The sequence below is a fragment of the Girardinichthys multiradiatus genome, chromosome 7 (genome assembly GCF_021462225.1).
Source record: "Girardinichthys multiradiatus isolate DD_20200921_A chromosome 7, DD_fGirMul_XY1, whole genome shotgun sequence".
Lineage (NCBI taxonomy): Eukaryota > Metazoa > Chordata > Actinopteri > Cyprinodontiformes > Goodeidae > Girardinichthys > Girardinichthys multiradiatus.
In genome coordinates, this window is record NC_061800.1 from 42,661,716 (window position 1) to 42,673,872 (window position 12,157).

A 12,157-nucleotide genomic window follows, 5' to 3' on the forward strand; every position below is an offset into this window, starting at 1 on the left:
CTTTTACTTTTAAAATGTCAACTGTCTGATCATCAGTTTACAGGAGCTTTTGTTCCTAAAGGGAAGCTCTCTGATCATCAGCTTTTATTCTGAAAACACAAGTGGTTATCAGTTTATAGGAACTTTTATTGTGAAAGGACAGCTCTGTGATCAACTGTGATATTGACCTCAGACTCATCATATTTCAAACTATTATAAACAGCACAGTTTTAAAAATATCTGTTTTAAAAAATGTCAACTCAAGGAATATAAAAGAATTTCAATGAAATGTGTTTGTGTTTCAGGGGTGGAGGAGGGGCAGCGTTACATCGAGAAGACGGTCAGTAAACACTCAGAGATGGTGGAGTCCATCAGAGAGCTGAGCAATGGACTGATGGAGCTGGAGGCCAAACTGAAGGTGAACAAACTCTATTTGAAGGTTCCTGAAGATCTCATCACACACACTCAGAGAAGACCTGATGGTCTGGTACACAATAGATAATATTTTTCTTCTTCCTTTATTCTTTATGATGGATTCATTTGTCTGTGCGGAAATAGTCAAAGCCTAGTGTGAACTTGTGGCTGTGTGCCCAAATTGTTTCAGTTGGAGAGTCTGAAACAGCAGCAGTTTGATGAAGACAAGGAGGTAGAGGAGGAAGGCGAGAGGGAACACAGGAGACAGACAGAAGAGCAGAAGATAAAAGAAAAGAGGAGGATGAAACAGAAGAAACAGAGGGATAACCGCAGCACGCAGGAGGCTGCTGACATGGTAAAGATAAATAAATCAGATATGAGGTGATTAATATTTTATATATGATGTTACTGACAGAAAGGTTTGATTTCCAGCATGAACTTAAAGAGACAGGCCACACCCCTGAACTGATCACTGAGAAAGATAGAAAAGAGGCTGCTGCAGCCAATAGGGAGCCTCCATTAGAAAAGACTCAGAGCCATGGGGTGAATGGACTGAAAGCGAGCAGGTTAGTAGAAGCACATAATGTTGTAAATACTACATTTTTCTCAGTGTTTCTTGTTATGGTCTTGAATCCAGATCATTATTATAAAGCATTTGGATAAAAACTTTCTGTGATCCATTTATCGAACTGCATCAGTCTTCTTTAACATCTTACTATAGTTATCACCTTACTCTATGTTGAACAATAGCATTGTTTCTAATTACTTTATTGACAGTAACGCAGGTGAGGTGGATTAGTTAAAAAATTTGCCATTTTGTAATAAAAACTAAAATGTTTCACCTTTCTAAATGCTCAACCTATCAATAAAAACTGGAGGTTTGAAGAAATCATTAAAACATTTGTTCAAAACTACAAAAAAGAAATCCAGTGTAAATATCACAACAGTGTTATTAAAACTGTGGCCTCACATTATTGTCTTTAACCTCAGAGAGCTACAGAGTGGGAAGTTCACCTCCTCCTTCACCTCCACCCACACCATCTGCTCACCTGTGGATGTCAAACGACAGGTCCAAGCCGCCCCCAACCAATCACAGACTGTCTCTACCGAACCTCAGGCCACACCCTCTCAGTCTATCATTGGTCGATCACTCCCTGATAACCAGGAAGAGTTTCATAGCGAGATGGAAGGAACTGAACTACAGATGGATTCCAGTTTCTGCAGATCAAACACAAATTTACTAAAGGTTAGATTCAATAGACTCACCTCTATGCTGATGATACTCTGCTCTATATCACAAAAAACACCTGATCTTTCAACTAGACTTGAAAAATGTAAAACAAATAACCACAAATTTGGATATTTTGTTCAGACAGAAGTTGTGGCTTTAAGGTAGAAATCCACAGTACTTATAGTCATGTTCTCTGTAAACCAGAGCAGTTTCACTGAGATACAGTACATCTGTAGAGCTTTATCAGAGAAACATTCGTCTAACCAGTTTTAAATATGGTTTGGAGAACTCTTGTGACATATTTTTTACACAATCAATAAAATATTTTCTTCTTTACCCAGGAAACCTCTCCACATGTGGAACTCCATCAACCAGAGGTGATGACTGACGATTTTCTTTCCAATGATGAGTATGATTGTGCATCTCCTGATGACATATCCCTGCCGCCACTGGCAGAGACACCCGAGTCCAACATGTTCCTGTCAGATGTCGAGGAGGGTTTCTGTTTTAGTTCTCATAGTGTCCACATCAGCCAGGCCAGCCACCAGTTCCATGCCCAGTCAGAGCCAACTGGAACTGGTCCTCTCCCACAACAGAAAGAGTCAGGTCAGACAGAAAGTTGTCCACCTTCTACAGTCCGTCTGCACAGCAGCACCAGGTTTGTTTAAGCCACATTCAATCTAGTTTTTGGTAAAAGGGCCGCACATTATTACCGCTTGTAAGATTATGTTTCTGTTGTCCCACAGTTTCAGATCAGAGTCCAGATCCTTCATGCCAAGTCCCTCCACAGTTCCTGTTGCAACACCTTTTATTAGCACTCTATCCACCATCCTGAAAACCAAGGATTCAAGCACTGTCCTTTCTCTGGATAACTCAGTCCATGGGTACAGCACAATAGACTGCTCTAAAGATAGAAATGGCTTAAAGAAGAGGAGTCCATCCAAAACCCCTACACAGGACGTGAGTCAGAACCTTTGTCCACAGTCCTTTAATGGTTCAGACACTGTTCTCCACAATTACAACAGTCCTAAAGGAGACACTGGGGTTCATACATTCAGGCCTAGTTACACCAGAACAGACTGTATCCTTCCTGAAAAAAGGGATTTGCTGGAATCCTATCATGGCACAAGAAGTCACACCCGTCAGGACGTGAAGTCTGTCACAAATTCAAGAGAAACCACACCTCAAAAGGACAGTCTTACTAAGGCCAGCACCAGTTTAATTTCTCAGCAAAGCACTCACATCCAGTCCTCTTTTTCAGGCAATCATTGCACCATCCAAAAGGTCTGCAGCAGCTCAGCACAGGAAGGTACGATCAACTCCCACTCTGATCCAGTCCCCAAGTCTGAACAGTCCTTTCAGAGTTCAAGTGTTGCAGATTCTGTCCTCCTCAAAGACCTGAGTCTACTACAAGATGATGACTTTCTGGAAATCTCCACAACAATCCCCCAAAGTTCAACAATGCTTCAAGATTCAGATCCTTCACAGAATTCTACAAACACCGGAAGTAAACAGGATCAGGACGTACCTTCCCCACTTAGAGACAGCAGTCTTTGGGCGACTACCACAATCACCCAGCAGAGCATCTTCAACCAGTCGTTCTCTTCAGGCAAGTCACAGACAGACACAACTTCAAACAAGGATGCCAGAGATCCACCTGTGAACCTCACTCACAGTCCTCCACAGCCAACATCTATCAACAACATCGGTATCTGCTGCAGCAAGCAGAGTCTTCAGACAGTCTACCCCCTCCAGGAGTTCCTGATCTTCAACCACCCCCAGCAGTTTGTGCATGGTCCCAGCATGAGTCCCAGTTTAGCTCAGCCTGCTCCTCCCCACCCAGATCCTCAGACCCATGCTTCACCTCATCCAGCTAATCTGCATGGCACATCTCCATATTCACCACCTCATTTACTAACACCAACCCAAGATCCTGATATTTGTCTGCCCATGGCCATCCGTGAGGAGATCAGACTTACTCCCCAGATCCAGGGGCCTCATCTTCTTCAGTCCTCATCAGAGTCTCTTCCTCTGGAAAAAGCCTCTGAACCTGGCCTTCCCTGCTTCACCAGGCCCCTGTCTCAAGCCATCATCATGGAGGGCTCTCCAGTAACTTTAGAGGTGGAGGTGATGGGAAAACCAGAGCCCAGGCTCACTCGGTGGGTAGCATACAACCAGCTCCATGGTAACACTCAAGCTTCATCAGATTAATAACGACACATCTCAAAAACAGGCAGTGATTACATCTGCTGTAACAGTTTAAATACATCATTATCATCCTCTATATTACAGCCTTGACTGATTTATTAACCGTCTTACAATCCGTACAAGCGTGAATAAAAATGGAAAACAATGATTTGCAAATCCTGTTTCATCTTTATGCAATTGAAAACGTCAACAGAAAAAATCAACAGTCCAGGGTTTCCGTTGTTGTATTTAGTGCCTCATAATGGACCACACATTTTCAATGGGAGACAGGTCTGGACTGCAGGCAGGCCAGTCTAGTACCAGAACTCTTTTTCTACGAAGCCACGCTGTTGGCAGAATGTTGCAGAATCTCTGAATCCTTTAATGATATTATGGACTGTAGATGATGAAATCACTAAATTCCTTACAATTTACATTTAGAAACATTGTTCTTAAACTGTTGGACTATTCATGCAGTTATTCACAAAGTGGTGAACCATGCCCCACCCTTGCTTGTAAACTAGCGATGCAGTGATGCTCCATTTATACCAAATCTTGACACTCACCTGTTTTCAGTTAACCTGTTCACCTGTGAAATGTTCCAAACATTAAATATCTTGTCTTCAGTTAGATTGCAGTGTATTTATTCCATTGCATATGGGTGGAATAGGATTTGTAAATCATTGCATTCTGTTTTCTTTACATTTTACACAATGTTCCAACTTCTTTAGAATTGGGGTTGCTGAGCCAAATAAGGAAAATACAGCTGCCCGTTATAATGGCTGCAGCAGAGAAACAGGCCCACAGCATTACAGATTCTTCACCGTACTTCACAGTAGACAATTTTTCACATATTCATCCTTTATTTTGCGCCAAACCCACCTGAAGTGTTTTGTTGCTAAAAATATCCATTTTAGTCTCACATGATCAAGGAAGACGGTCCGGGTTAAAGTCACAGTAGAGTTTAGTGGAACTCTGCATGCTTATGTTTGTGATGGTAGGACAGAAAAGGATGGTTGTTATGGACACTTGGTGACAACAAGTTCTCACTCTTTGCTGCAGTTCTCCATCAGTCAGCCTTACTTGAAGGATGTGTTCTGGTGTCTTTCCTGTTTTGAAGAGTGACTAAGAGAAATGGTCTCTGTGTCATGTCATATTTACACCCCAAGCAAACAGAAAGTCATGGATTACCAATTTATGGTTCAAAGATACTCGTTTAAAAAGTTATGGAGAAATGATAAAAATGATTTAGTTTTATTTGTTTTAAAGGGAACTTTTTGGGACGATTTGGTTAAAAACAATAATTTCTTTACTTTTACCATCTAAAATTACTCAAATTAAAAGTATAATTTTTCTGAAATATTCAGTGTGAGATTATACTTCTGGATTAGAAGATTAATTCATTTTGCACATCTTTAAAGGGAACAATAAGCAGGGAGGAAGCTGCAAAGAGAATTAGTTTGGCTCTGCTATCAAATAAACTGAGTCGTGATCAACATTAGTTTATGTCATTTTAGAGGAGCAGTTTAAAACAATAATTTGCACAGCTTAGACCAGATCAAGATGACCACACTCTAATTTAATGCTCTTCATTCACTTTAAGCTGAAGTGATCCAATTGTTTCCATCCCATTTATTCTGGACTCAGTCCAGTTTAACACAGAGTTCTGATGTGATCTGGTGTCTGACTCTAATCCTCAGTAAACTGCTGTAGACAAACAGTGTCTATATTCAGATCATTTTAATGTTTGTTATAATGTTATGCTTCACAAACTTAACCACCAGATAAGCACCAGTTTGCTTCACAGAGTGAGTTTGTTTTGTGCACAGTAACCCCCCTCCCCCTTCCTCACATGTGATCAGGGGCAGCAGCTGCAGGGTTACACATGAAGGGGTGTCTCCCTGTTACATGGATCAGAACCGGGACCAGGAGCAGACCTATTCCCTTCAGGCCTCGCAGCAGTTGGCGGGAAGCAGCAGCAGCGTTGGGGATAACTGGCTGGTGTTGGAGGTGTTTGACATCATCATGGAGGACTGGAGCACCTGGTTTGGGACTCTGTGTGTCCTGCTGTGGCTGCTCTGGCTGATTTTACTCTGACCCCTCAATTATCATACTCTGAGCTTTTTATTTCCGCTCAATGCATTTGGTATTAAAGAACAATCTGAGCTGTAGGTCAATCTGCTTTTAGTTTAATTAACCTCTACATTGGTGGGTCATTTTCATTTAACTTTGAAGGCACCTGATTCTGAATGAAACTGGCTTTGTAAACCTGAGATTTGATAAATGTTGTAATTTACTTTGAAACGTTTGTGTTAAGTGTGCTACAGAATTTAACCACAGGTACTTCTTCAGCACCTTCTGTTAAATAAAATCCCATGTAGTGCCCATTACCTCTACAGGTGACTGTTTGATCCAGGTAGCTTCAGACTGCCGGCTGCTATAAACAAGGATTTATTTCAGTCTATGCTGGATATGTTCGTTCGTTCGTCGTCTTCCGCTTATCCAGGACCGGGTCGCGGGGGCAGCAGACTCAGCAGAGATGCCCAGACGTCCCTCTCTCCAGACACCTCCTCCAGCTCCTCCAGGGGGAGCCCAAGGCGTTCCCAGGCCAGCCGAGAGACATAGTCCCTCCAGCGTGTCCTGGGCCGTCCCCTGGGCCTCCTCCCAGTGTGACGTGCCTGGAACACCTCCCGAGGAAGGCATCCAGGAGACATCCGGTATAGATGCCCGAGCCACCTCAACTGGCTCCTCTCAATGTGGAGGAGCAGCGGCTCTACTCCGAGCTCCTCCCGGATGGCCGAGCTCCTCACCCTATCTCTAAGGGAGTGCCCGGCCACCCTACGGAGGAAGCTCATTTCAGCCGCTTGTATCCGTGATCTCGTTCTTTCGGTTATGACCCAAAGTTCATGGCCATAGGTGAGGGTAGGAACGTAGACCGACCAGTAAATTGAGAGCTTTGCTTTTCGGCTCAGCTCTCTCTTCACCACAACGGACCGGCACAGTGCCCCCATTACTGCAGCAGTGGCACCGATCCGTCTGTCGATCTCCCGCTCCATTCTTCCCTCACTCGTGAACAAGACCCCGAGATACTTAAACTCCTCCACTTGAGGCAGGAACTCCCCTCCAACCTGAAGAGGACAAGCCACCCTTTTCCGGTCGAGTACCATGGCCTCAGACTTGGAGGAGCTGATCCTCATCCCAGCCGCTTCACACTCGGCTGCGAACCGCCACAGCGCATGCTGTAGGTCTTGGCTAGAGGGGGCCAGCAGGACCACGTCATCCGCAAAAAGAAGAGACGAAATCCACTGGTCCCCAAACCAGACCCCCTCCGGCCCTTGGCTACGTCTAGAAATCCTGTCCATAAAAGTTATGAACAGGACCGGCGACAAAGGGCAGCCCTGCCGGAGTCCAACATGCACTGGGAACAGGTCCGACTTAGTGCCGGCAATGCGGACCAAACTCCTGCTCCGCTCGTACAGGGACCGGATGGCCCCTAATAAAGGGCCCCCGATTCCATACTCCTGGAGCACCCCCCACAGGACATCACGAGGGACACAGTCGAATGCCTTCTCCAGGTCCACAAAACACATGTGAACCGGTTGGGCAAACTCCCATGAACCCTCGAGCACCCTGTAGAGGGTATAGAGCTGGTCCAGTGTTCCACGGCTGGGACGAAAACCACACTGTTCCTCCTGAAGCCGAGGTTCGACTATCGGTCGGACTCTCCTCTCCAATATCCTGGCGTAGGCCTTACCAGGGAGGCTGAGGAGTGTGATCCCCCTGTAGTTGGAACACACCCTCCGGTCCCCCTTCTTATAAAGGGGGACCACCACCCCAGACTGCCAGTCCAGAGGCACTGCCCCCGACCGCCACGCAATGTTGAAGAGGCGTGTCAACCATGACAGCCCTACAACATCCAGACACTTGAGGTACTCAGGGCGGATCTCATCCACCCCCGAAGCCTTGCCACCGCGGAGCTTTTTAACCACCTCGGTGACTTCAGCCTGGGTGATGAAAGAATCCAACCCCGAGTCCCCAGCCTCTGTTTCCACCACGGAATGCGTGATGGCAGGATTGAGGAGATCCTCGAAGTACTCCTCCCACCGCCCGATAATGTCCTCAGTCGAGGTCAGCAGTCTCCCGCCCCCACTATAAACAGTGTTGGCAAAGCACTGCTTCCCCCGTCCTGAGGCGCCGGACGGTTTGCCAGAATCGCTTCGAGGCCAACCGGTAGTCCTTCTCCATGGCCTCACCGAACTCTTCCCAGGCCCGAGTTTTTGCCTCTGCCACAGCCCGGGCCGCAGCATGCTTGGCCTCACGGTACCCGTCAGCCGCCTCAGGAGTCCCACAAGCCAACCACAACCGATAGGACTCCTTCTTCAGCTTAACAGCATCCCTTACTGCCGGTGTCCACCACCGGGTTCTGGGATTGCCGCCACGACAGGCACCGCAGACCTTACGGCCGCAGCTATGGGCAGCAGCATCGACAATAGATGCAGAGAACATGGTCCACTCGGACTCTATGTCTCCAACATCCCCCGGGATCTGGTCGAAGCTCTCCCGGAGGTGGGTCCCAGCAGACCCTCACTATGCGCTTGGGCCTGCCGAGTCTGTCCGGCTTTCTCCTCCTCCAGCGGATCCAACTCACCACCAGGTGATGATCAGTGGACAGCTCAGCCCCTCTCTTCACCCGAGTGTCCAAAACATGCGGCCGAAGGTCTGATGATACGACAACAAAGTCGATCATTGACCTCCTGCCTAGGGTGTCCTGGTGCCAAGTGCACTGATGGACACCCTTATGTTTGAACATGGTGTTCATTATGGACAATCCGTGACTAGCACAGAAGTCCAATAACAAAACACCACTCGGATTCAGATCGGGGAGGCCATTCCTCCTGATCACGCCTCTCCAGGTGTCACTGTCGTTCCCCACGTGGGCGTTGAAGTCCCCCAGCAGAATAATGGAGTCCCCGGGAGGGGCACTATCCAGCACCCCCGACAGGGACGCCAAGAAGGCAGGGTACTCTGCACTACCACTCGGCCCGTAGGCTGAAATGATAGTCAGAGACCTCTCCCCAACCCGAAGGCGCAGGGATACAACCCTCTCATCCACTGGGGTAAACCCCAACACGAGACGGCTGAGCTGGGGGGCAACAAGCAAACCCACACCAGCCTGCCGCCTCTCCCCGTGGGCCACTCCAGAGTAGAAGAGAGTCCAACCCCTCTCAAGGAGATGGGTTCCAGAGCCCACGCTGTGCGTGGAGGCGAGCCCGACTATTTCTAGTCGATATCTCTCGACCTCCCGCACAAGCTCAGGCTCCTTCCCCCCCAGCGAGGTGACATTCCACGTCCCTAGAGCCACCCTAAGCATCCGGGGATCGGGCCGTTGAGGTCTCCACCTTCGTCCGCCACCCAATCCTCTTTGCACCGGTCCCTCACGGTTCCCCCTGCAGGTGGTGGGCCCACTGGGGGATGGCCTCGCGTCTCTCGTTCGGGCTTGGCCCGGCCGGGTCCCGCGAGGAGCAACCCGGCCACCAGGCGCTCTCCGACCCCGACCCCAGGCCTGGCTCCAGGGTGGGACCCCGGCTCCGCCGTACCGGGCGACGTCACGTGCCTTGATATTGTGTTCTTCATGAGGGGTTCTTGAACCATTCTTTGTCTGACCCATCACCTAGAACCTGTTTGCCATGGGAGACCCTACCAGGGGCATTTAGGCCCCAGACAACATAGCCTCTAGGATCATTTGAGCACTCAAACCCCTCCACCACGTTAAGGTGACGGTTCAAGGAGGGGTGCTGGATATGTTTAACGTGGAAATAAACGCAAACATGACTGAAATAATTTATTCTCACAGGAACTTTAGAGCTGGATATGTTTAACGTGGAAATAAACGCAAACATGACTGAAATAATTTCTTCTCACAGGAACTTTAGAGCACAGCAGCTTTTACTGAACTTCTGATTTCTAACATTTAAGTTGATTTGAAGCCGACTCTACTGTTTAAACGGGACGTTGATTTATTAATCGCTTAAATAAATCCCACTGAACTCCTGTAAAAGGTTACTGAAATAAATAAACTGTACATTAGGTTCTTGGCTCAAACAATCCTGCAGGTCCAGAGTAAAACTGAACATAATATAAAATATTGTTTGTAATCTGACTGAGGTAATCATTGCGTCTCTCATGTTTCTGAAGTGAGACTCAAGTTTTCCTCTATTCTTCACTCTGTTCAAACAGAAATCACCAAGTGAGGAAACAGCACCAATCTAAAACATTCATTTCCACACCGCTGTTTGTGATTGATTATTTTAGCACAGAGCTACTTGGACAGTTCTGTCTGAGGTACTGATCTCAGACGGAACCGCTTGATTTCTCAATAAAATAAAGAAATGCGCCCTAACACTGGCATTATTTTCTGGCAGCAATCCACAAACCAGCGACTGTGAAGACTTTTTGATTGTTTTACTGGCAAATGATTATTGACCAAACTTAATTAGCCTAAGGACATGAGTGATGGCCCACTCTGTGGAGGTTTAGGAATATTCAGAACGACTGTGGCTCAATGGGAACAGTATTCATCCTGCAATCTGAAGGTTCGATTCCAGCGTCCTCCTACATGTCGATGTGCCCCTAGGCAAGGCATTTAACCTCAAGTTGTAACCTCAGTTTAAATTCAGTCCATGTACCATAACGGTTCAGACCCATTTAACTGATGTTAGGATGAAGAGCAGCTGCTGACTGCAGTTGGTTTGTTTCTGACAAAAATCGACAGGACATTAAAAAATAGTTTTAGTTGCTCAAAACCAAACTGTGCTCATCAGACTGCAGCATCTGCAGCTTCAGGTGAAAAACTACTTCAAACCTGTTCAAACTGCATATTCAGGTTCAGTTTGGTCTTTAATCTGAACCTTTCCAGCTGCTCTCCAGATGTGAGAGCCATAAAGAGGAACAGGAGGCACCCAGAGCATGCTGGGAATTCTCAGTTGGTAAGTCAGTGATGTCAGAGCAGTTCACCTGGATCAGGAAGGGAGCTACTGGGAATAACGTTTGTAATTCCAGTTGTGCCTTGTAGACATTTCAGGTGCCTCTTGTTATCTTCTCGGACTGACCTTCACAGGAGTTCTGATTTTTAGTTAATTTGTTCAGGTCATTTTATGGTTAAAATAACATATAAATAAAATATATCCTGATGGATTTAAGGACTTATTGCTGAAAATGTTCCTGATATTTAGGGCTTTGTTAAATAGAAATTTCTCTCTCTCTGATTTTCTGGTTTTTTTTCCATTTTATCTCTGATATTATGCACAAAATGTATCATATTCATTTTTAAAAGCTAAACTAAAGGCTGTGCTGCACAGGCTCACACAACCTTGCAAAACCCTCGACCTTGATCACATTTTTCATGTTACAGTCTCAAATAATGTATTTTATAGGAGTTTATGTGATGGTTCAAAACAAAGTGGTGCATAATTGTGAGGTGGAAGGAAGTTGATACATGGAATAAAGTCCTCCTATGTGTGATTTAATCTCAGTGTAAATCCAGCTGTCTCATGAAGGCATCAGGTTTGTTGGAGAACATTAGTGACCAAACTGGATCATGAAGACCAAGCAACACAGGAGACGCATCATGGAGAAAGTAGAGATGTTTAAAGCAGGGTCGGAGAACATGACAAGAGTTCTTGAAGCTGCACGTCTTACATAAACGTTCAGATTGCGTAAAAAGTTGGATGGTTAAAAATGTTCTTCAAATAAATGAAGATAAAACAGAATTTCTTGTTTGAGCTCCAGTACAGGAAGCAACTCTAATACTGTTGGTCCTCAAGCTTCTTATGTGAAGTTCTCCATCAGGAACCTTTGGGTAAATCTTGACTCTGGTTTGACTTTAGATGATCATCTTCAGTCTCTGGTTCACTCATGTTATTACAAAATATGCTAAACTAACTAGCATTTTCTCTCAAACAGAACTGGAAATTATTATTCATGCATTTGTTTCTTTGAAACGGGATTTCATTGTTCACCTGCCTGATCAAAGCATCACTGGACCATCTGCAGGTTGAACAGAACGCTGCGGCCAGACTTCTGACCAAATCACACTGCTACCCATCCGGCTCCATCTACTCCATCTACTCCATCTACTCCTCCTCCACAGGACACTTGAAGCTCTTGGTTAGTGAGACCATCTGACCTGATCTCCTCAGGGAGACGCGCTTTGGCTCCTGCGCCACGCAGTTGTGGATGTTCTGCTGTCAACCAGCAGGGGGAGCAGTTCAGGTTCCCCACCTTTAAGCACCGCAACACAAAGCTGTGCACCACCCGCAACACAAAGCTGTGCACCACCCTCACCCC

At 46.1% G+C, this 12,157-nt stretch overlaps 1 protein-coding gene across 1 annotated transcript in view; it reads left to right on the forward strand.

Moving 5' to 3' along the window:
• The window catches only part of ccdc141 (coiled-coil domain containing 141), a 30,799-nt gene extending 24,399 nt beyond the window's left edge, over positions 1 to 6,400 (forward strand). The window contains exons 17-23 of the mRNA XM_047371084.1: positions 285 to 397; positions 584 to 748; positions 826 to 959; positions 1,384 to 1,639; positions 1,966 to 2,282; positions 2,371 to 3,783; positions 5,674 to 6,400. Of these exons, the coding sequence (XP_047227040.1) occupies positions 285 to 397; positions 584 to 748; positions 826 to 959; positions 1,384 to 1,639; positions 1,966 to 2,282; positions 2,371 to 3,783; positions 5,674 to 5,908 (2,633 nt within the window). The 3' untranslated portion in view covers positions 5,909 to 6,400. The remainder of the gene's footprint in view (positions 1 to 284; positions 398 to 583; positions 749 to 825; positions 960 to 1,383; positions 1,640 to 1,965; positions 2,283 to 2,370; positions 3,784 to 5,673) is intronic.
• The last annotated feature ends 5,757 nt before the right edge of the window (positions 6,401 to 12,157 follow it).